A 20245-nucleotide genomic window follows, 5' to 3' on the forward strand; every position below is an offset into this window, starting at 1 on the left:
CCTCCTCCCACTTCTCCATCTAGGGACCCCAGCAGTCCTTCCAGGTGAGACAGAGGTTCATGGACACCTCGTATAACCTATCCTATTGCATCCAGTGTTCCCAGTGTGGCTCCTGTGCAACAGTGGGATCTCTATAACCTTCCAAAACTCTGGATTGGAACATGAGGTCCTTGGGATTCAACCACTTTCAAACTCACCAATATCTCTAATATTTTTTTGACATACTTATTTCCTTAAATTCCTTATTTTTGACACACCTTGTTTTTCAGTATTTCTGAAATTATTGTGTCTTTTATGAAGAGAATTCTTCCACAATTTCCTTATTCTCCGTTATAAATTTGCTTGTCTTTTTCTGTAAGAGATCTGCATTTGTTCTCCCGAGACGTTTCTTTTTTACATTCCTCTATAAGCTCTTACACTCTATTTTTATGTGGTACATTATCATCTGAGATCTTTTCCTTTCTTTAAATACATTTCATGATCCTCCTTTGCTAAGTTTAAAATGTTCCCAACTCTCAGTCCATTAACATGATTGGACATTAAAAAAAAAAGAATTACATTAATCTTTAATATTTTAATTGGTCTAAAGAATTAGCACCGTATTGGTAAAACGTGCAGGAGGAGCAGGAGTAGACCATTTGGCCCTTTGAACCTGCTTTGTCCTACTTATCATTTCTTACAATTCATAGTTCTCTCTCATTCTAGGCTCTGGCACATATCTGGAGCACACCAAAAATCTGTCCGAACTTCTCATATAAATGTTGTCCATTAGCAACATATCAAAAAACAAGTTATACATTTTATTTAGAATATATATAATTCCTAGTGTCACACAGCACGGAAATTGGTCCTTTAGCCCTTTGAGTCAACAGTAACCATTACGCACCCATTAATCCTACGCTAATCTGATTTTATTTTCCCATATTCATATATCCCATAACAGTAGTTGTGCTGCAATGCTGCAGATTGACCGCACAACGTTCTAGCTCATCTCTCCCTTTCCAGAGGATTTTATGCATTTGATTTATCATGCTGCCCTTGATGATTTACATTGTGTCCCATTCAGCAAGACTTCAAATCTTTCAGCTTTTCAAATCTATCCCCTTCTTGCATCCACAGCACTCCTCTGCATGCAAGAGGAGCCCGGCTATATTTGGGCAACAGTCATTAGCACTGCCTCCTCTCAGCTTCAGTGACGTGGGTTTGATCCTAACCTAGGGTACTCCTTTATGTCATTTGCACGTTCTCCCTGTGTGCTAATGCATTTCTGCCAGGTACTTTGGTTTGCTCCCACAAGTGTGCTATTAGGTTAATTAGCCACTGTAAATTATCCTTTCTTGTAGCCAAGAGGCAAATAAATCAAAGTGCAGTTATTGACCATGTGTGAGAGAATAATTTGCAGGGAAATAAAAGGGGGCAGGGGGGTATGATTGATGGGGTTGCTATGCTGGGAGCCGACATGGACCAAAGAGGCTGAATAATCCTAGAGCTATGTTAATTCTGTACCATCCAATTCAGATACAGCTCTGAGAATTATGGTTCGGTCTCTTATGTATCTTTGCATTGCTTCACCTCACAATTTGAGCTCACTTTCAGCTGCCAAGACTATGGAATTCCTTCTCCTTTAACCTCTTTGTCATTTTTCCCTCTTCCTTTACAACACTCCTCAAAATGGACCTTTGACCAAATACGCAACTCAATAAAAATAATTTCACTGATAATGCTCTGTGAAGCATCTTGAGATGTTAACAAGATTAATAGCTATCGTTGTAATCTTCCCCCTTGTTCAGTTTATGATTGCACTCTTCCCTCCCAATTTATGCTGAATCACATACACCAGTTTATTTCACACATTCATGACAGTAGTTTACATCCCCTATTCTCAATTCCTGCTGAGACTTTTCATCCCATCTCCTTCAGCCTTCACTGAAAATTATCATCACTCTTCATCTGATGAAGGATCATTGCAACATTAATTCCAATTTGGTGATTGGTGATTTCCAGCTTTTCCTAATTTATTTCTGATTTCCAACATTTTCTATATTCTGAGTGCATCATTACTCAGTTAATGATAGAATTATCTCACCCTCTCCCTCATGATTCTTGTTACTCTGGAGACAAAATACTGCTCAGAGTTGTGGAATTAATATAATATATTTTGCAAGGTAGGCATTTCTATTTTTAAAATATTATTGTGGGATTTCTCATCCATGACCTTGTTTCGAGAAGGGATAAAAGAGTACGGTCAGGGCCAATTGCGAGCGGTGCGAGGGGGGACGTGAATACGGAGGTCAAAGTGTTGTATGCGCGAAGTATAAGAAATAAAGTGGACGAGCTTGAGGCTCAGTTAGAAATTGGCAAGTATGATGTTGTGGGAATTACAGAGACATGGCTGCAAGAGGGCCAGGGCTGGGAACTGAATATCCAAGGGTATACCTCCTATCGAAAAGACATCAAGTGGGCAGAGGGGGTGGGGTAGCTCTGTTGGTGAGGAATGAAATTCAGTCCCTTGCAAGGGGTGACATTGAAACAGGAGATGTGGAGTCAGTATGGATAGAACTAAGGAATTGTAAGGGTAAAAAGACCCTAATGGGACTTATCTACAGGCCCCCAAGCAATAGCCTGGACATAGGGTACGTTGAATCAGGAGTTAAAATTGGCATGTAGCAAAGGTAATGCTGTGGTTGTTATGGGAGATTTCAACATGCAGGTAGACTGGGAAAATCAGGTTGGTACTGGACCCCAAGAAAGGGACTTTGGAGAGTGCCTTCGTGATGGTTTGTAAGAGCAGCTTGTATTGGCGCCTACCAGGGAGAAGGCAATTCTGGATTTAGTGTTTTGTAATGAACCGGATTAGATAAAGGAACCTGAGGTGAATGAGCCATTAGGAGGTAGTGGCCATAATATGGTCGGGTTTAATCTACAATTGGAGAGGAAGAAGGGTAGATCGGAGGTGTCACTGTTACAGTTGAATAAAGGGGACTATGGGGCCATGAGGGAGGAGCTGGCCAAAGTTGACTGGAAAGATACCCTAGCAGGGATGACAGTGGAACAACAATGTTCATTCCTAGGAGGAAGAAATATTCCAAGGGGAGTAAGGGGCTGACAAGGGACATCAGGGACAGTATAAAAATAAAAGAGAAGTACAACGTAGCAAAGATGAGCGGGAAGCAAGAGGATTGGGTAATGTTTAAAGAGCAACAGAAGATAACTAAAAAAACAATACGGGGAGAACAGATGAGGTACGAACGTAAGCTAGGCAAGAATATAAAGGAGGATAGTAAAAGCATCTTTAGGTATGTGAAGAGGAAAAAAATAGTTAAGACCAAAGTTGGACCCTTGAAGACCGAAAAAGGTGAATTTATTATGGAGAACAAGGAAATGGCAGATGAGTTGAACAGGTACTTTGGATCCGTCTTCACTAAGGAGGACACAAACAATCTTCCTGATATAGTAGTGGCCAGAGGATCTAGGGTGACGGAGGAACTGAAGGAAATCCACATTAGGCAGGAAATGGTGTTGGGTAGACTGTTGGGACTGATGGTCTGCATCCCAGGGTATTTAAGGAAGTGGCTCTAGAAATCGTGGATGCATTGGTGATAATTTTCCAATGTTCTATAGACTCAGGATCAGTTCCTGTGGATTGGAGGGTAGCTAATGTTATCCCACTTTTTAAGAAAGGCGGGAGAGAGAAAACAGGGAATTATAGACCAGTTAGCCTGACATCGGTGGTGGGGAAGCTGCTGGAGTCAATTATAAAAGATGAAATAGCCGCACATTTGGATAGCAGTAACAGGATCGGTCCGAGTCAGCATGGATTTACGAAGGGGAAATCATGCTTGACTAATCTTCTGGAATTTTTTGAGGATGTAACTAGGAAAATGGACAAGGGAGAGCCAGTGGATGTAGTGTAACTGAACTTTCAGAAAGCATTTGATAAGGTCCCACATAGGTGATTAGTGGGCAAAATTAGGGCACATGATATTGGGGGTAGAGTGCTGACATGGATAGAAAATTGGTTGGCAGACAGGAAACAAAGAGTAGGGATTAACGGGTCCCTCTCAGAATGGCAGGCAGTGACTAATGGGGTACCGCAAGGCTCGGTGCTGGGACGGCAGCTATTTACAATATACATCAATGATTTGGATGAAGGGATTCAAAGTAACATTAGCAAATTTGCAGATGACACTCAGCTGGGTGGCAGTGTGAACTGTGAGGAGGATGCTATGAGAATGCAGGGTGACTTGGACAGGTTGGGGGAGTGGGCAGATGCATGGCAGATGAAGTTTAATATGAGGTTATCCACTTTGGTATCAAAAACAGGAAGGCAGATGAGAAAAACATTTTTCACACAGAGAGTGGTGAATCTCTGGAATTCTCTGCCACAGAAGGTAGTTGAGGTCAGTTCATGAGCTATATTTAAGAGGGAGTTAGATGTGGCCCTTGTGGCTAATGGGATCAGGGGGTATGGAGAGAAGGCAGGTACAGGATACTGAGTTGGATGATCAGCCATGATCATATTGAATGGCGGTGCAAGCTCGAAGGGCTGAATGGCCTACTCCTGCACCTTATTTCTATGTTTCTATCTAAATGGCGTCAAGTTGGGATAAGGGGAAGTACAACGGGATCTGGGGGTCCTTGTTCATCAGTCTATGAAAGTAAGCATGCAGGTACAGCAGGCAGTGAAGAAAGCGAATGGCATGTTGGCCTTTATAACAGGAGGAGTCGAGTATAGGAGCAAAGAGGTCATTCTGCAGTTGTACAGAGCCCTAGTGAGACCACACCTGGCGTATTGTGTGCAGTTTTGGTCCCTAATTTGAGGAAGGACATTCTTGCTATCGAGGGAGTGCAGCGTAGGTTTACAAGGTTAATTCCCGGGATGGCGGGACTGTCATATGCTGAGAGAATGGAGCGGCTGGGCTTGTACACTCTGGAGTTTAGAAGGATGAGAGGCTATCTTATTGAAACATATAAGATTGTTAAGGGTTTAAACACGCTAGATGCAGGAAACATGTTCCCGATGTTGGGGGAGTCCAGAACCAGGGTCCACAGTTTAAGAATAAGGGGCAAGCCATTTAGAACGGAGACGAGGAAACACTTTTTCTCACAAAGAGTTGTGAGTCTGTGGAATTCTCTGCCTCAGAGGGCGGTGGAGGCCGGTTCTCTGGATACTTTTGAGAGAGAGCTAGATAGGGCTCTTAAAGATAGCGGTGTCAGGGGATATGGGGAGAAGGCAGGAACGGGATACTGATTGGGGATGATCAGCCATGGTCACATTGAAAGGCGGTGCTGGCTCGAAGGGCCGTATGGCCTACTCCTGTGCCTGTTGTCTATTGTTTTGTTCCTGGAATAGCGCATCAAATTGCAGAGATAAAAAGAGCATACAAATTGCCGCCCTCTTTAATTCACATGTGAATGTCATGTTGAAGGAGCTAAAACCAATTCAATGCTTGACGGGCCTTCTGCATGTTGAGGAATGGGTATGATTTGGGTCTCGTATGATAACTTTATAGTTCACATACGTTTTCTGGTTTGGCAATTAACTGTCCACTGGAACTAATAAATAATTTTATTAGATTTAATAGGCATGATGCAATAATACAAAATACAATACAATCAGTTTTATTCGTCACATTGTACATAAAGTGCAAGTGAAATTAATTTGCCAGCAGCGGTACAATGAAAAAGAACACACAAAAACACACTAAAAATTTAACACAAACATCCACCACGGCATTCATCACTGTGGTGGAAGGCACAAAAATTGGCCAGTCCTTCTCCAGTTTCCCCCTTGGTCAGGACCTCAACCCTCCGCAGCCGCCGCTGCGGGCGTCCAGATGTGCAGACAAGGTAAAAAGTCCAGGTAAGACCTGAAACGGTGCCTCCCCCACCGGAGACCGCGACTTCAAGTTGGTGTAGGCCACAGGCCGGCGGTCGGAGATTTAAAGTTCGCGCTGCAGCCAGAAGCACCGCAGACCGCAGGGCCGGCAGTCGAAGCTCCCCTCCAGGGATCCCCGGCGAGGGACCCCGCTCCTGATGGTAAGTCCACGCCGCGCCCGCGGTAGAAGTTGGCCGCGGGCCGGCAGTCAGAGATTCTTCGTCTCCCCGGGTCCCCCACAAGGGATCCCAGGCTGCGGACGCTGCGCGGTTCGGAGCTCTGCAGACCGCGGCTTCAGGCTTCAGGCTGCCGCGGGCCAGCGAAACGGAGCGCTCCCCTCCGGCGAGGGCTCGCCCGCTCCACGCCGAGAGTCCGCGCTGCACCCGCTGCTGAAGGAGGAGGCGACCGAAACGGTTTCCCCCTTACCCCCCCACACCACCACCCTCACAAGATACACAAAGAAACATTTAAAACATAATTAAAACACACAAATTTTTTTTTAAAAAGTTGAAAAGTAACACGCTGCTGACTGGGCTGCCGGCTTGCAGTGCCCCCTCCGACCAAATAATATAACTTTTATTATATTATAATGACTGTATAATTGAAACAAAATTTGTTGATTTTAAAAGTCATTCAATGCCTTCACACTGGATTTAATTTTATTGATACAGAACAGCACAGCTCAGGAACAGGTCCTTCAGCCTAAAATGTGCATGCCAAACATGATGCCGAGTTAAACTAAACCCCTCTGCAAATATGTGATCAATACCCCCATTATCTGCATATCCATATGTCAATCCAAATCTATATCTATACTAGACTAAGTGGGACCCGTTGGGTCCCAGCATCACACGGGACGGCTGGTCACCAACGCAATATTCCACCTCTCCACCAATTCCAATACTGCTCGCCGTTGTGGGGGGCTGTCTGTTGCGCTAATATGGGTGTTGCGGGCTGAAGGTACTGGTTTCCAGAGGGCTAGTATAGACATTGTGCGCCGTATGGATGCTTGGGCAGGCATCCAATTGTTGCAACAATTTAAAAAGCCAAGCCAAGGTAAACAATTAGGCTGCAGACACCCGACAACCAAAATTCATTTTGTGAACACAAACTTGATAAAAAGGAGAGGCAAACAATTGGGCTGCAGACACCCGACAACCAAAATTCATCTTGTGAACACAAACCTGGTCAAAAAGGCGAGGCAAACAATTTTGCTGCAGACACCTGACAACCAAAATTCATCTTGTGAACACAAACGTGTCAAAAAGGCGAGGCAAACAATTGGGCTGCAGACACCCGACAACCAAAATTCATCTTGGGAACACAAACCTGTCAAAAAGGCGAGGCAAACAATTGGGCTGCAGACACCCGACAACCAAAATTCATTTTGTGAACACAAACTTGTTAAAAAAGGCGAGGCAAACAATTGGGCCGCAGACACCCGGCAACCAAAATTCATTTTGTGAACACAAACTTATTAAAAAAAGGCGAGGCAAACAATTGGGCTGCAGACACCCGACAACCAAAATTCATTTTGTGAACACAAACGTGTTAAAAAGGGCTGCAGCCACTTTACAGCCGCATCGAGGGGACTCACCGTGGAGTAAACGTGCGTTCAGTGTTATTCGCAGCTCAGAGAGCCGTGACCTTCTTGCTTCCTGGTCTTGCAGAGACTGATTGACGCACGACACTTCCTGGTTTTATAGTCCCTCCCCCTGCCGCCAGCGGGGGCAGCAGAGAGAATGGGGAATTTTGTAAAAACAATAATATCTCTCTAATTTTTCATCGATGGAAAAAATCCTCCGCACTCATACGGCGAAGGGGGGCTCTGAGCGAGGTGGCCAAAAATGACGGCTGTAGGTGGCGGCGTCCTCTCGGAGATCGCAGCAGTCCGCCAAAAGCGGTCAAGATCAGATATATATCTATCTATATATTAAAAGAGAGTGTGTGTGTGTGTGTGTGTGTGTGTGTGTGTGTGTGTGTGTGTGTGTGTGTGTGTGTGTGTGTGTGTGTGTGTGTGTGTGTGTGTGTGTGTGTGTGTGTGTGTGTGTGTGTGTGTGTGTGTGTGTGTGTGTGTGTGTGTGTGTGTGTGTGTGTGTGTGTGTGTGTGTGTGTGTGTGTGTGTGTGTGATCGATCGATCCATTCTGTGAGATTGTGTTTGTGGCCTTTCATGCCTTCGTCCGGCAAAACCACATGCTAACAGTCATTTATTCCATTTCGGTAGAGATTTCACTTTTACATTCTCTGTTTCACACTCCATTAAATTTTGTCGTGTTTAAGTACACATTTTTAATAAAATCCTTCCCCCCCCCCCCCCCCCCCCCACGCACTCATTTCTCAACCGGACTCACGAGCCGTTTGACGTCACAATGCCACATGCCCACCTATCCAGGGCCCTCCCCCCCTGCCGCTGGGGATTAAAGGCGATTTCTCACGCGCTGAACCTTATCATCACTGTTGGCGCAGCTCGTGAAGCCTTGCGCTCTCATTCCAGCTGTGGGTTTACAGAGTCAGAAGCCGCTTCTCTCTCTCTCTTCATTTGGCAGCCCGGCTCCCCTCCACCCCCCCCCCCCTCACCTACCGCTGCCTGCGCCATGTCAAGTACGCTCGCGCCACGCCTCCCGCAGCTCGACTCCAGCCCGCCCGCTCCAACCCCCCCCTCCCCCACCACCTCTCTCCCCCATCCTCCCCCCTTCACCCCCACTTTACCTCTTCCCCATCCTCAAGACCTCTGCACTTAGGATGCTGATGTCGTTTGGTTGATGCGTGCTCGGCTGCCCGATCGCTTCCTCCTCTCCCCCTCCTCCTAATCTACACACCCCTTCTCCTATCCCCCCCCCCCTCGGGGCCTGGAGCCTCCCCCACCCCCTCACTCCTGCTGCCAGTCGCGTCGCAAGGCCTTTGAAAAAAACACGACGCCACGAGAGCGAGTGATTATTGCGTTCAAGAACCAGCCCTCACCTCTGACGATGCGCACCCCACCCCTCAAATTCGCCCCACTCCCTCTCCCCCATCCGCTCCCTTTCCGCCCCCTCATGCTCCCTCTCACCCCTTCCTCTCGCCCCTTCCTCCCCCCCTCCTCCCACCCTTCCTATCCCCCCTCCCCACACCCTTCCTCTCCCCCTCACCCCCCTCCTCTCCCATCCCTTCCCCCCTCTCTCTCCACCCACTCCCCCTCTGCACCTCTCTCCACCTACCCCTCCCTACCCATTCTTCCCCTTTCTCCCCTCTCCCCCCTCTCTCCTCCCTCGCCCCCTCTCTCCCCCCTCTTTCACTCATCCCCCTCTCTCCCCCTCCCTCCTCTCCCCCCTCCCCCCTTCTCTTCCCCTTCTCCCCCCTCTCTACCCCCTCTCACCCCCTCCCCCTCCCTTCCCCCCACCTCTCCCCCTCCCTTCCCCCCACCTCTCCCCTTCCCTTCCCCCCACCTCTCCCCCTCTCTGTCCCCCCCTCTCGGCCCCCCCCCTCTCTGTCCCCCCTCCCGGTCCCCCCCTCCTCCCTCGCCCCCCCTCCCCGTCCCCCCCGCCCTCCTTCCCCCTCCATCTCCCCCTCCCTCTACCCCCCCTTCCTCCCCCCCCTCCCTTCCTCCCTCCCTCCCTCTCTCTCCCTCTCTCCCTCCCTCCCTCTCTCTCTCCCTCCGTCTCTCCCTCCCTCTCTCCCTCCCTCTCCCCCTCTTCCTTTCCCCTCCTCTACCGCACGTTCGGGGAACAGACCCAACGGGTCTGCATTTGGTCTAATATATAACTAAAACTCTCATCTTGTTTGTGTGTATGTATATGTATATGTGTGTGTGTGTCATATGGGCACAATCTGCTTGATTCTTATTTCCTTCCAAACGCTAAGCCACAGCCTTCCCATTTTCACACATTCTACTCACATATTCCCCTAGAGGCGATAAACGTCTTCCCGTCACATTCCCACCTATATTTCCGAACTTTATAATCCTTTAAAGTTTTAAAAACAGCCCGAAAACTCACTCGTTTCGGAAAAAAAAACCTCGAGTGACGTCACAATGCACTCGCAAGGCAGGACGGGACACTCCGGGAGGGAGGGGCACTCCAGCGCATACACGGGGCGGCTGCTGCCGGCACCCGACATCTGGTGGCGAGGGTGGAGCTGAGCCTGTGCTCGTGCTGGAGTGAGAGCCGTGCCCGGAGCTTGGGATGAGGCTGTGACCGCCGACGCCCGACACCTGGTGGCGAGGGTGGAGCCGTGGGCCCTGGCTGGAGCCGTGCCTGGAACCCAGACAAGCCTGTGTCAGTGGTCAGGGACGAGCCTGGAGATGAAGTCGTAGCCTGCACTATAGCCCAGGCTGCGGCCGATCTGATGGCTGGAGTCTGGAAATGGTCATAACCTGCACTACAGAGCAGGCAGTGGCCGAGCTGACGGCTGAAGTCTACAGCCAGGGCCGGGCCGAGTACGAGAACCAGGCCGAGATCCAGGCCCTGGCACTGCTCTACGACCTGGGTAGGACCTGGGGCAGGGAATGGGAGTGAGGAGAGATGAGGGAAAAGACGAGGAGGGAGATGGGGTGGGGAGTGGGGTGGTAAAGGGAGATGGGGGGGAGGGGTGGAGAAGGGATATGCCCCCTCCCTATCTACACTCACTCCCATCCTCTCTACCACCCCTTCCTCTCTACCCCCCTTCCTCTCTACCCCCCTCCCACTCAACCCCCCTCCCTCTCTACCTCCCTCCCTCTCTAAACCCCCGCCCTCCCTCTTTACCCTCCCTCTCCAACTCTACCCCCCTCCCTCTCCTTCTACCCCCTCCCTCTCTACCCCCCTCCTCTCCCTTTCTCTCTACCCCCTCCCTCTGCCCCTCTCCCTCCCTACCCCCTCCCCCTCTCTACTCCCCCCCCTCTCCCTCCTCCCTCTCTACCTCCTCCCTCTCCACCCCCCTTCCTTTCCATCCCTCCCCCTCCCTCATCCCCTCTCCCCCCTTCCTCTCCCTCTACCCCTCCCTCTCTCTCTCTACCCCCACCCCACTCTCCCTCTCTACCCCTCTCCCTCTCTACCCCATCCCCCTCTCTACCCCCATCCCCCCCTCCCTCTCTACCCCCACCCCCCCTCCCTCTCTTCCCCCCTCTCTCTACCGCCCTCCCTCTCTACCGTCCCCTCCCTCTCTACCACCCCTACCACTTTACCACCCCTCACTCTCTACCCCCCTCCCTCTCTAGGGATTGAAGAGGGAGGGTGAAAAGGAAGAGGAGGGAGTGCTGGTACAATTATTATTTTTTGTTGTTGCTCGACCTCCAAAAACTGGGGGATAATACAAGCCATCCCCCAACTCAAAAAGTGGGGGGGATATATCCCCCATTCCCCCCACCCCTCTCTCTCTCTCTCCCTCTCTTTGCCGACTCTCTCTCTCGGTGCCCACCCTCCCTCCCTTCCGCTCGGCGGCTAATTACAGCGCTTCGTTCACTGCTCCATATCTTGACTGTGAACCGCGCTGTGATTGGCTGTTGAGCTGAGGGGAGGGAGGGTTTTGGTTTCCACCACGGCTGGTAGCGGAGCTCCGCCCTATGATCTTTGGTTTTGCCGCGCTCACTGTGCACTTGTTCTGAGATTCTGGATGTTGGATGTCCTCAGAAGAAGCGAAAAATACGCCTGCGGGACGGATAATTTCGGGTTATGAAGCATGTCTCGCCAAAAAAGTGGAGGGGCTGCAGCCCCCCCCCCTCCCCCCCCAGCTCCCCCCGCCGGTTCCGCGGCCCATGTTATAGGTGTTACAATACTTACCATCAGCGGCGCTGCAATTCTGCCACTGGCCCTGTGCGCGATTTTGGCGCCTTTGGGGGGGCGGGGTTAAAACGCGTTTTTTTTCCTACCTTGTCCTGGATTATATTTGGTTGGAGTGCAAGCTTTTGCTGAAGAATCTTTCCGACCGACGTTCTGTGTATTTTTTTTTTTTAAATCGCCCGACTCGTTCAGCGCTGGAGTCATTTTAAAATCAGCTTCTAAAGCCGTCAACGCCGACAACGGGGACGGATTTCATGTAGGTGACAGGTAAAAGAAAGCTGTTTATTTTTATGTATAAAAGTGGTCCTTAAGATGCCTTTAGTTCACATTTTAAGTTGCGAAACGGTGATTTCCAACCGGCAGTGTTTTTCATGCCAATATGGGGGACTAAATCACTGCAAACCGCAACGTTCCAAATGGTCGCATTCCAGAAAAACCCACTCGCAAGTTGATTTAAATGGCCATTTATTTACAGGTATTAAACATGTCTCCATTTCCATCTTCCATTTCCTTCCATTTGGCCTATAAATCCATGACAATGAGATTTTAAAATTATGTTATATTGTGAATTCTTGTGTGAATGTTATTTGGACACTTAGGCAATTTAAAAATGTTAATCTATTCTTAAGAAATTGATAGATGTTTAGATCTTGTAATTGAATTTTGTAATTAGCTACAATTAGGTAACTAACTAATTATATGCTTTAATTTCAAGTCATCTAAGTAAGATTGTTTCATATTTGTTTCAGAATGCTCCAATCTATAATAACTGAAAATTTATTTTAGTTCTCTTAATTTTTAACAAAGTTATGGCCATTTGACTGTCCTCGATCACAGCTTTCGTGTTAAGTCAATGGAAAAGCAATAGGGAACAAGATGCTAATTTCCGAGTATGAAAATGGCCATAACTTTTTTTAATACTGAAGATATGAAAGTGAATTAGGTGACAAATTAAACTTCTTTTTATGCTTTATCTGATGGGATAAATTACACTTGATTTTTGAAATCTCAAAATTTTGTAACATTGCTACATGTTATACTTTCTCCTGCAGCACCTCACACTTACACGGATTAAACTCCATCTTCCATTTCTCTGCCCATTTTTGTAGCTAACCATATAACAATTACAGCACGGAAACAGGCCATCTCGACCCTTCTAGTCCGTGCCGAACACGTATTCTCCCCTAGTCCCATATACCTGCGCTCAGACCATAACCCTCCATTCCTTTCCCGTCCATATAACTATCCAATTTATTTTTAAATGATAAAAACGAACCTGCCTCCACCACCTTCCCTGGAAGCTCATTCCACACAGCCACCACTCTCTGAGTAAAGAAGTTCCCCCTCATGTTACCCCTAAACTTCTGTCCCTTAATTCTCAAGTCATGTCCCCTTGTTTGAATCTTCCCTACTCTCAGTGGGAAAAGCTTATCCACGTCAACTCTGTCTATCCCTCTCATCATTTTAAAGACCTCTATCAAGTCCCCCCTTAACCTTCTGCGCTCCAAAGAATAAAGCCCTAACTTGTTCAACCTTTCTCTGTAACTTAGTTGCTGAAACCCAGGCAACATTCTAGTAAATCTCCTCTGTACTCTCTCTATTTTGTTGACATCCTTCCTATAATTAGGCGACCAAAATTGTACCCCATACTCCAGAATTGGCCTCACCAATGCCTTGTACAATTTTAACATTACATCCCCACTTCTATACTCAATGCTCTGATTTATAAAGGCCAGCACACCAAAAGCTTTCTTTACCACCCCTATCTACATGAGATTCCACTTTCAGGGAACTGTGCACAGTTATTCCCAGATCCCTCTGTTCACCTGCATTCTTCAATTCCCTACGATACCATGTACGTCCTATTTTGATTTGTCCTGCCAAGATGTAGCACCTCACACTTATCAGCATTAAACTCCATCTGCCATCTTTCAGTCCACTCTTCCAACTGGCATAAATCTCTCTGTAGACTTTGAAAATCTACTTCATTATCCACAACCCCACCTATCTTAGTATCATCTGCATACTTACTAATCCAATTTACCACACCATCATCCAGATCATTGATGTACATGACAAACAACAGTGGACCCAACACAGATCCATGTGGCACCCCACTAGTCACTGGCCTCCAACCTGACAAACAACCATCCACCATTACTCTCTGGCATCTCCCATTCAGCCACTGTTGAATCCATCTTGCTACTCCACCATTAATACCCAACCATTGAACCTTCTTAACCAACCTTCCATGAGGAACCTTGTCAAAGGCCTTACTGAAGTCCATATATACAACATCCACTGCTTTACCCTCATCAATTTCCCGAGTAACCTCTTCAAAAAATTCAAGAAGATTAGTCAAACATGACCTTCCAGGCACAAAAAATTTGTTGGGTGCAAATTTACAAACCAACCCATATACATTTAATTTATCTACACGTAATTTAATTTTTGCTACTAACCTTGTGTCTTCCTCTAATTTTGTAATGTCCAAGTTTCCCATCTGCATGCAATATAAGTTTATCCATTCTCTGTAGGAGTTGGCCAATGGACGCACAGCCGGTTTCCGTCCCCTGCACCCACGTTATTTTGTCTCCACGAATAGTTTTATTGGTTGAAGCAGTTAATTCTTTATCTGAACTTGTACTCTGACCTGCCAGCACTCCATCCTCAAAATTGCCACTCTGATGAAGAGCGATGACTTCTTCCAAAACTTTGTCACCAATTTTGTGCCCCAAGAAGTTATCCACAAAGCATACGCCGTACTGATTCATACAAGGTACTATATGCTCTAACACCAGCCTTGATAAACCGATTCTCTTATTGCTCGTCGTTTTAGGGCAACGGTGTTTATTTAGGGTATCAGATACCACCCATGAATCACATTTTGCTTGGATATTCGACGTTTCCTTGGAACATTTTGGTAATTCATCCTCGATATCTCCATCGTTTTCCAGTTTGTCACTTTCTGAACTCTCTGTAAAAAGTTTATTCACGGGGTCCAAAGAAGAATCTGCATGTGGTGTTGGTATTTGGGTTGGCATCGGTGGAATCGTGCTGACATGTGGTGAGTTTGTGCGGTACGTGTCGAACAGCATGTCCGCATGTTTATTGACTGCTCGAGAACATAGGCGTTTTCGCGGCGGCTCCGCGCACTCGCAATCAGTCGGGGACGCGCTCTCGCTCTCGCCCTCGCGGCTGTCGGGCTCGCCGAACGGTCGAGCGCAGGAGTCTCGCCAACTGTCAGCAACCCCCGAGCGCCCCGCGCGCTCACGCTCGGGCTGCAGAACCCCGTCACCTGGCGCGAACCGCTTAAGCCTCCTTGTGCCGCTCTGAGGATCCCCGACCAACCGCCTCAGTCGGCTAATGCCGCCCGCGTCGTGAGCTGCGGCGTCGGGTTGCTTCTCCATGCCTTTCACTTCTGGGGCATGATAACAAGTCTCGGATAAAGTTGTTCGCTCCCTATCGCCCACTCGTTCGCTTTGTGCTGGTCCGCTCCCCCTGTCTAGCAAAGGGAGCGAAGGGTCCAACACGCAAAATTCGGGTAGATTCGTCTCGGTCTTCGAACAATCTCGACCCTGTGCTGCCTTCTCGGTCCCGGAGCTGGTGCGCGTGCACGCGGCCGCTTCCATCTCCGGGTGCCGGGAACTGCTGTCGGATCCCAGCCGCTCCTGCACGCGTCCGCCCCGTTGCTGCTGCTTTTTACAATCCTCGAACCCTGTCATCATATTTAACTATTCGCGTCTGCTGGTTATAAAGTCCAACACATTGTGCGGCTGATGCTTCACTGTATGTGCACGCACTCTCGAAACGTTTTTCTTATCAGTTTTTTAATTGGTCTGAAGGTTTCAAAATCATTTCTGCATTCCCGCTGCAGACAGCGAGTTCATTGAGTTTTCAAGCTTATTGGAGAATAAATCCTCAATGGCATACACATCAAAAAGTGCATTACAGCGCCCAAGTTGTTCTTATTTATACTCGTAGCCATGTGACTAACTTATTTTGGGAAATGAGTAGTTGCACTTTTTAAAACTCATATACGGGTTGGGTTGTGAAGTCACTGGCCAGATTGTGGGTTATTGTCCATCTCGGATTGTCATGAAAAGGTGATGAACAATCGTAATCTTAAACTACTAAAATATGGGGATGAGACTACTCCCAGGGTGTTGTTAAGATGAGATTCCCTGAATCTGACCCAAATAGGAAGAAGGCAAGGTGATAGCTGTTCAAATCAGGATGGCATGTGACATAAAAATAAGCACGGGACCACAAGCTTTGGACCAGTGTCCGTACCAAACATGATGCCAAGTTAACTAATCTCCTCTGCCTGCACGTGATTCATATCCCTCTAGGATCTACTGAATCCCACAACAGAAAGCAAAGAACAAACACTTAGCTGAGCCAGACACCTTGTGTCACGTTTATTCCAGAAGCCCCTTCTACCTACATTTTCACCAATCATAACCCGTGTGTAGATAAGGCCAATAAGCGAGTTCGGTATTCCGAAAAACGCAAGGAATCATGGGATTTGTCAAAGGTCATTCACCATAAAGGAAAAGCAAACGAAGCGCTGGCTGAAGAAACTGTATAAATTCTTATCTTTATTCATAGTTTATGTGTAAAAATATATTTAATCTGAGGAACGGGGGTGCCATGTGGTCACATTATAGGAAAATTAATGTATTCCAGACTGGAACACAACAAAAGTAGTTTCTGAGTCGAATTTCACTATTCTGCTAATTTCAAGGCAATGGGATTCTTCAGCCTCATCTATGAATACGAATGAGCAATGAAATTCTTGATTCCAGAGAGACTCCCATAAATGGTCAATTCCTCATCCCCTCCAAAGGAACAGGTAGCGGGAGAGCAGGGTGTAACAGTGAGAGAGGGCAGAAGCGAGTGGGAGACGGGAGACCGCACACACAGAGCCGCGCCTCATCCGCAGCCAGGATCGAACCCAGGTCCCCGGCTCCGCAAGCGTTGTCGAACCGCCACTGGACCCCCCCCCCCCCAAATGTCCCATCCCCATCCAGGGAGCGACCAGAGAAGTCCGGGGCGACCTCGGACCGACGACACCAGCGACCCAAGGCCCACAGCCAGCGCGGAGAAGAAGCGGCAACTCCAGCTCAACTCTGCCTGTCTTACCGGGCCAACCGACAGCCCCGGACCGATGACACCAGTGGCCCCAGGCCCACAGCCAGCATGGAGAAGAAGCGCCAACCCCAGCCCAACTCCGCCTGTCCCACCGGGCCAACCGACAGACCCGGACTGACGACACCAGCAGACCCAGGCCCACAGCCAGCACCAGCGGCCACCAGCCAACACCCCCGGCGCCGGCGAAAGCCAAGCACCAGCCATCAACGGGGATACACACAAAGTGTTGCAGCAAATCAGTTGTCTACCCGCGCCGGCTGCAAGCCTGGCCCGACACCACCGGCCGCCCCCGGATAGGGACGGGACACCCGGGAGGAGACGGGGAGGAGAATTTCAACTCAACAGTGCCCGCAGCACTGGAGACCCGGGCCCAACCCCGACCATGAACGAGCACGATCTCGCTCACTCACCAAAGCATAAAGCAATAAAAATGACAAAATAATCTTAGCTTTTAACAAAGGAACAATAAAAGTCATAGTTTGAAAGCAGTATTTTCCTACCTAGAAGAATCAAAGCTGGAAAAAACGGAAGAAATAAAGGTGTATATGTACACAGCTCTACTGCTTTCCAGCAATGTTTATGCATAGTAACCTTTGACCTGGGCACACGCAGTCGGTATACCAAACTTGCTTATTAGTGCGTCTGACCTTGGAGTTGTTATTGAGCTCTTGTGGCTGACCTCGTGAGGCTGCTGGCGAGTCGCCAGCTGTAACTGGCTGTATGCAAAACCAGCGAGGGTGTGAAGGTGCCACAGTTCCCCCATCAGCCACTGAGTCATGCAAGGTGGCAACTGCCTGGCTTTGTTCTGCCCCGTACCAATCTGGCGGGTTGATTTTACGGCCTGATCTTGTTTGGTACTGCAGTGTGGGAGGTCTTTGACAGGAAGTGTTGGGGTCTTATGACTTCGCCGGTTCGATGGGTGAGATAGTCGGTTTGTTCTCAACGTATGCTGGCTTTAATCGGTCGACAGATACGGTGTCAGTTTTTCCCTTCCAGTAGATCACAAAACCTTTGGGTAGGCATTTAATGACTTGGTTAGGGCCATCGTATGCTGGCTGAAGAGGTCGGCGGACGGCATTGTGTCGGACCAAAACATGTGTGCAAAGTTGGTGGTCAGCAGGCACGTAGGCCATTGCAAGTGTTCGCCGTGTCAGTGTTGACCTGAGTAGCTGCAGCAACTATGAGAGAGGGGGGGTGCAGGGAGTACATCGTACCCAGGCCCACTTTTGTTCAATTTTGTCCGGAATGTCCGCAAAGTATTGATGTACCCTAATGCGATATAATAATACCTACGTATGCATATTATATATAATGGTCAAATACTACGTTAAGTGCTTTTTTTAGATGAAATACTGCCTATAAACGCATTAATGAAAAAATAAAATGTTGCCTTTGAGTCTCAAGTCAAAAACAGTTGCCAAACATGCGATCAGCTGATGCGTGGCCACTCGTCTTAGCCGTCGTGCCATCACGGCACGTAGGTAGACATGGACCTCTGTAAATATTTAACCCAAAGAAGTAGGCCAATATTTGCCCGGCAGGGTAGCCAAGTGTGTGAAACCGAGGGATTTGGGATTTTACTACTGGCATGAAGGCAGAATTTGTAATCGTGTTTGATGCAGACAGCTAGTTTAGTACCAAGCGTAGGATTCACATCGGTAGAATGGTGTAGTGACTGGGGATCACGGATTTTCGACACTACATGACGAAATAGACAATTAGGAGGTATGTTACTTTTCCTCACCAGTAGGCATGTTTTAGGGAATTTGGAATTTTACTTATAAGACACTGAATATTCCACGCCAGACTTGACAGTACTGGCCTTTTTAAAATTTCTGTTTTATTACCAACAATTCCAAGTGCCTGTTTGACACATAGGGTGGGCTGTATGGCGATGGTTGTTTCACCTTGCAACTTAGCATTGTAGCCTTTGATTACCCCAAAATAAGTCAGGCCAATAGGATTTAGGCTCGGATAAAGACAAAAGGTAGCAGGAGGAGCAAAAAGGCAGCAAGTCTGCACAGAAACGCATCATAAAAATGGCATTTATTCCTTTTGAGTTACCCAATATTTTTCTGTGTTGCTATCCAACAAAATACTGCTGCTTTCTGGTGCCTGTTGTCACTGCCGTATAACTAACATAACGAATGTATTAACTGTAACCTATATTACACATTATTGCAACAGTTCATCTATAGAACTTTTGTGGCCTAATGATGATAACTATGATCGCCAGCTTGGCTAAGCCTATTCAAAAGATCAGGCATCACATGGAAATTACTACAAAACCTTATTGGTTGTTCTCTTCATGGTGTGTCTGAAACAAGATGGTCCGATCGTGTTATATGTCTAAAGCCTTTTGCAGCTCACTTGCCTGGCATTAAATTAGCACTGGAAGACCTCCTAGAACTACATTTGATGGCCAAAACAAGAAATGAAGTCCATGGAGTTTTATTATACACTAGACCAAGTGGGACCCGTTGGGTCCCGTCCCCTCAACACGTGGTTGCAGGGGGAGGGAGCAGCCTGCGGCGTCTCACACACACACTAACCAACCTCTCACACACACTAACCACCCCCCACACACACACTAGCCACCCCATTGATATTATATTAATATTATTCATTCACTCATTTTACCCCATCACCCGCCCCATCCACTCACATATATCCCCCAACTCACAGGCTCTGCTCGAGAGGGAGGGGGGTAGAGAGAAAGGGACAGAGAGGGACACAGAGGCACAGAGAGGGACACAGAGGCACAGAGCGACACAGAGGCACAGAGAGGGACACAGAGGCACAGAGAGGGACACAGAGAGAGGCACACAGAGCAACACAGAGGCACAGAGAGGGACACAGAGGCACAGAGAGTCGCTTCCCCCCGAAGGAAGAGACCAAAGCCATGTTTCTCCCACCGGGGGGGGGGGGGGGGGGGGGGAGAAACATGGTTTTGGCCTCTTCCTTTGGGGGGAAGCAACTTTTTTTTGTCGTCTCTTCTCCGTCTCTGTCTGTGCTGATGCCTAATGGCGGGGCTGGCACCCTCCAACTGCGACCGACCTCGAGGCTCCGGAGGCAGAGCCAGCTAGGACTTACCAGTGCGAGGCTGGCCGACTTCGGGGCTGTGGCGGCGTTCCGGCGGCGGCGGCCCGGCTTCGGGGCTGTGGCGGCGGATTTTTCCCATCGATGAAAAATAAAAGAATTATTAGTGTTTAAAAAATATTGAGATTCTCTCTCCTGAATGCCACGCCCTTTCCGGAGGGAATATAAAACCCGGAAGTGTTGAGTGCCTCAGTCAGTCTCTGCAAGATGGGGGAGCGAGAGGGTCATGTCTCTCAGTCTGAGCTGTGAATAACTCTGAACACATGTCTACTAAACTGAGTGGTTTTAGTGACCTGTCAGTGCCCTTAATGTGGTTTGAAAATATAGTTTGGAAATGCTAAAACTGTGTTGCCTTTGGTTTGGAAATGCTAAAGCTGT

General features: G+C 48.1%; 1 protein-coding gene across 1 annotated transcript in view; it reads right to left on the bottom strand.

Moving 5' to 3' along the window:
* egln3 (egl-9 family hypoxia inducible factor 3) overlaps positions 1-15360 on the bottom strand; it is a 53401-nt gene extending 38041 nt beyond the window's left edge. Inside the window, exon 1 of the mRNA XM_033027109.1 lies at positions 14077-15360. Within this exon, the coding sequence (XP_032883000.1) occupies positions 14077-15342 (1266 nt within the window). The 5' untranslated portion in view covers positions 15343-15360. The remainder of the gene's footprint in view (positions 1-14076) is intronic.
* Positions 15361-20245: the final 4885 nt, after the last annotated feature.

Source organism: Amblyraja radiata, chromosome 9 (genome assembly GCF_010909765.2).
Source record: "Amblyraja radiata isolate CabotCenter1 chromosome 9, sAmbRad1.1.pri, whole genome shotgun sequence".
In the NCBI taxonomy this organism is placed as follows: Eukaryota; Metazoa; Chordata; class Chondrichthyes; order Rajiformes; family Rajidae; genus Amblyraja; species Amblyraja radiata.